The 3,961-nt window shown below is 42.8% G+C and overlaps 1 protein-coding gene across 1 annotated transcript in view; it reads right to left on the bottom strand.

Annotated features, from left to right (window-relative positions):
• LOC134059869 (NACHT, LRR and PYD domains-containing protein 3-like) overlaps positions 1-3,961 on the bottom strand; it is a 16,630-nt gene extending 12,669 nt beyond the window's left edge. The window contains exons 1-3 of the mRNA XM_062516402.1: positions 3,813-3,961; positions 1,900-3,682; positions 1,424-1,597 (exon numbers count right to left, since the gene is read on the bottom strand). Of these exons, the coding sequence (XP_062372386.1) occupies positions 1,424-1,597; positions 1,900-3,682; positions 3,813-3,873 (2,018 nt within the window). The 5' untranslated portion in view covers positions 3,874-3,961. The remainder of the gene's footprint in view (positions 1-1,423; positions 1,598-1,899; positions 3,683-3,812) is intronic.

The raw sequence follows: 3,961 nt of genomic DNA, 5'->3' as shown, positions 1-3,961 counted from the left end.
CCAAAATGAAAATAATATGGTTATACAAACGTTCCCTTGTCAGGGACGCTTACAGTATTTTTGGGGGGGCTGAAGATGAGGCCTCCTAAAAATATATTGTTGGCCTAATGATATGCGACCATTATCACGTACATTATTCTGTGTTGAATTGCTTACAAATACAAATCACACAGATGTCACGTGAGATGTCACAGATGTCACGTGGTTTGCATTTTGCGGCTAGCTTATGTTTCTCTGTTCTTGCATGTAACTCCAGCGCCTTCACGCCCAGAGTCCCTAATTTAATAGTTTTCCCCCCAAAGTTTGCAACGAGTCACATACCTTGAGCATGTAACCAACAGTGGAAATCGCTGTGATCTAGCCATGTCTCATTGGAAGTAGCCTACATTTCCCATTTTCCCACACGTTGCCAAACTTGAACAAACTCTGAGGAGATGCAGACGTATTTCGTGGGCAGGTATTGCATTTCTCACAGAATTTGTTTTGTAGATGTATCACCCCAATAGGCATATCCCCCAGAAAGAACTACGCAACAACACACCGAACCAACGTTCTGAGGCAGCGTTCTGCTGGTTTCGTTACAATTGTAGCAAAGATGCTCGCTCCGCTTTGCAGGCTACGACTCGATACCGTTTTGCTACTTTGTAATGAGTTTCTGTTGCCAGCATTTCTGGAAATGAATGATGGTAAAATATTTTTTAGACTTGACTAAATGAAATGTATGGGAAATCTGGCCGATTTTAAGACGTTTTAAGGCCTAAAATTTTAATTATTTTTTTAATTAGAAATCTAGACCTTTTAAGACCCTGCGGCGGACACATTGGATACAGTACATGCATCATACAAATTAATCCACAGAATTTGTTGGGGTTTGTTTCCTTGTATTGTGTATTCTGATTGTGATGTGTATTTCTTAGGTTACCTTGGCCAGTTGTCTGTTACCCTGGGAAGAGGAGTTGGGAAGGAGCCTGATATCCAGCTGTACGCTGTTTGTGTATGTTTTCCAGAGTAAACGTCAAAAAGAGTCAGCTGTGTCGGTGTCACGTTTTTATATCATCTGCTTTTATCAGGCCAGTAAGCTGTATAGTAGGCTATGTGGGATGGATAGCCCATCTGAATGTTTTTGGTTGCCGCCTGTGATTTATTATTTTTGGGCATAGACTAGTTACGGTGTAAATCAAGGGCAAATAGTAGGCCTAATGAGTACGTCTACTCTAAGGTATAGACCACAAAAATAGACTTGATAGGCCCGCCAAACACTGCTGGAACGATAAGAACGAACGATATTTTGCGTTCCGAACCGGTTCAGGAACAATATGTTGGTGGCGGAACGCAAAAACGAAAACGTTAAACATACCTGAACTGTTCGGAACGGAACGATTGAAAAATAATTTCGTTTTCAAGCCCTGCTAAAATGTCTTACCTGAGTGTCTCCATGGCACAGTTTGAGTTACCCAGTCCACTACACAGTTCTTGGGCCCCAATATCTCCAATACTGTTGTCGTTGAGGTCCAGATGTTTCAGTTTTGAAGACGCTTTGGTGAGGACAGATGCCAGACCTGTACAGCTCCTCTCAGTGAGCCCACAACTGTTGAGCCTTAAAGGAGACATAGAATGGAAACCATTTTGTCTTGGTTTTGAGGTTTTGTGGTTGCCAAAGAGGGCGCCATTTACCATTTCAATACCCAGCCTAAATATAAGGTTTTAATTGGCCTTTTAAAATTGCAATTGTGTTTATTTTTCATAAATCAAAGTTGAATATATGCTATTGCCACATCAGAGAACACGGTACAAAATCATCTATTTTGGGGAAAACATTCCACCAGTTAACAGATTCTCTCCCCCCCCACACACACCTACACACACATTTCTGCCCATAACTTTTGCTATCCTACTCACAGAGCCTTTTGGGATTCCTCCACTACTGGCTGCAGTCTTAGGAAACATTCATCAGACCTGCTGTACTTCTTCAAATCAAACACATCAAGCTTTTCTTCTGATGTCAGAAGCACAAACACAAGAGCTGACCACTGTGCGGATGAGAGTTTGGCTGCAGAAAGTGTCCCTGCACTCAGGAAGCTCTGGACCTCCTCCACTAAGGAGTGGTCATTGACTTCATTCAGACAGTGGAAGAGGTTGAGAACTCTTTCTGATGATGGCATCTCCCTGATCTTTGTCTTTATGTAGCTGCCTATTTCCTTTTTGCTTTCATGTTCTTCCTTTATTAGGCCTCTCAAGAGCCTCTGGTTGGATTCCAGAGAGAGGCCAAGAAGGAAACGAAGGAACAGATCAAAGCGTCCATCTTCATGTTCCAAAGCTTTGTCCACAGCACTCTTCTGTAGGGTGGTCATGGATTTGTCCATTGTTTGCCACAGACGTTGAAACACTGATCTGGGGGGTTGCTGTGGGGACATGAGATCTTTCCCCTCAGTTAATAACATCAGGATCACATACAAAGCTGCAAGGTACTCCTGGAAGCTCAGATGCACAAAGCAGTACACCTTTTCCTGATGAAGGCCTGACTCTTCCTGAAAGATCTGGGTGCAGATGCCACAGTGTACTGCTGCCTCTCTGACATCAATGCCACTCTCTCTCAGGTCGTCTTCATAAAAGATCAGGTTGCCCTTCTTCAGCTGCTCGTAGGCCAACTTTCCAAGAGCAAGGAGACTATCCTGGTTCCACTGTGGATCTGTGTCATGAACTCCTTCAAATTTCACACTCCTCTGCTTGGTTTGAAAAATAAGGAAATATGTGTACATCTCTGTCAAAGTCTTTGGAACTTGCTTACCTCCTTCACTCTTAAGAATAAATTCAATAACATTAGCAGCAATCCAGCAAAACACTGGTATGTGGCACATAATGTGGAGGCTTCTTGATGATTCTATGTGAGTGATAACTTTGCTGGCAAGATTCTGATCACTGATCCTCTTCCTGAAGTACACCTTCTTCTGAGCGTCACTGAACCCTTGTACTTCTGTGACCCGGTCGACACACTCAGGAGGGATTTGATTGGCTGCTGCTGGTCGAGAGGTGATCCAAAGGAGAGCAGAGCGAAGCAGATTACCCTTGATGAGATTTGTCAGCAGAACATCCAATGAAGCGACCTTTGTCACATCAGTCAAAATGTCATTTTTCTGAAAGTCTAGTTTGACTCGACATTCATCCAGACCGTCAAAGATGAACAACACTTTGTACTTCCCCTGGCTGGGAAGAGTTAACTGCTTTATTTCTGAGAAAAAGTGGTGAAGAAGATCCATCAAAGAGAGTTGTTTGACCTTCATGCAGTTGAGCTCCCTAAAAGGCAGTGGAAATATGAAACGGATATTCTGGTTTTCTTTCCCCTCAGCCCAGTCCAGGATGTACTTCTGAACTGAGACAGTTTTACCAATGCCAGCTACTCCCTTTGTGATGACACTTCTAATTGGTTTGTCTTGGCCAGGTAAGGGCTTAAAGATGTCTGTGCATTTGATTGGTGTCTCCTGTACAGCTGGTCTCTTGGATATGGACTCAATCTGCCTGACTTCATGCTCCTCATTTACTTTCCCACTTCCTCCCTCTGTGATGTAGACCTCTGTGTAGATCTTCTCCAGCAGAGCAGAGCTGCCTTGCTTTTGTATTCCTTCAAACACACTCTGGTACTTTTTCTTGAGATTTCTCTTCAGCTCAGTCTGACAAACCAAATCTAATTCACAAGAAAATAAGACAATACAGTTATGTCCATCTTGCCACCAATGCCAGAAAAATACAGTATCTATTTCACCATAAATGTAAGACAAGACACTGGGTAATGCAAGTAAAGTAGCATTTCTTACTTTCTTGCAGTTTGTCAGCAATATTATTCTGCTTCATGTTCCTCAGGAAGTGCAGTGCCATCTTAAGAGCCCCTTCTCTGGCATCACTCTCATCCAGCTTTTTACCCTCAAAGTTTTCTTGGTAATCTAGAATTTTCTTGAATCTCTTC

The sequence above is a fragment of the Sardina pilchardus genome, chromosome 16, assembly GCF_963854185.1.
Source record: "Sardina pilchardus chromosome 16, fSarPil1.1, whole genome shotgun sequence".
NCBI lineage: Eukaryota > Metazoa > Chordata > Actinopteri > Clupeiformes > Clupeidae > Sardina > Sardina pilchardus.
Note: the sequence above shows the minus strand (reverse complement) of the source record. Positions and strands in the feature narration are given on the sequence as shown.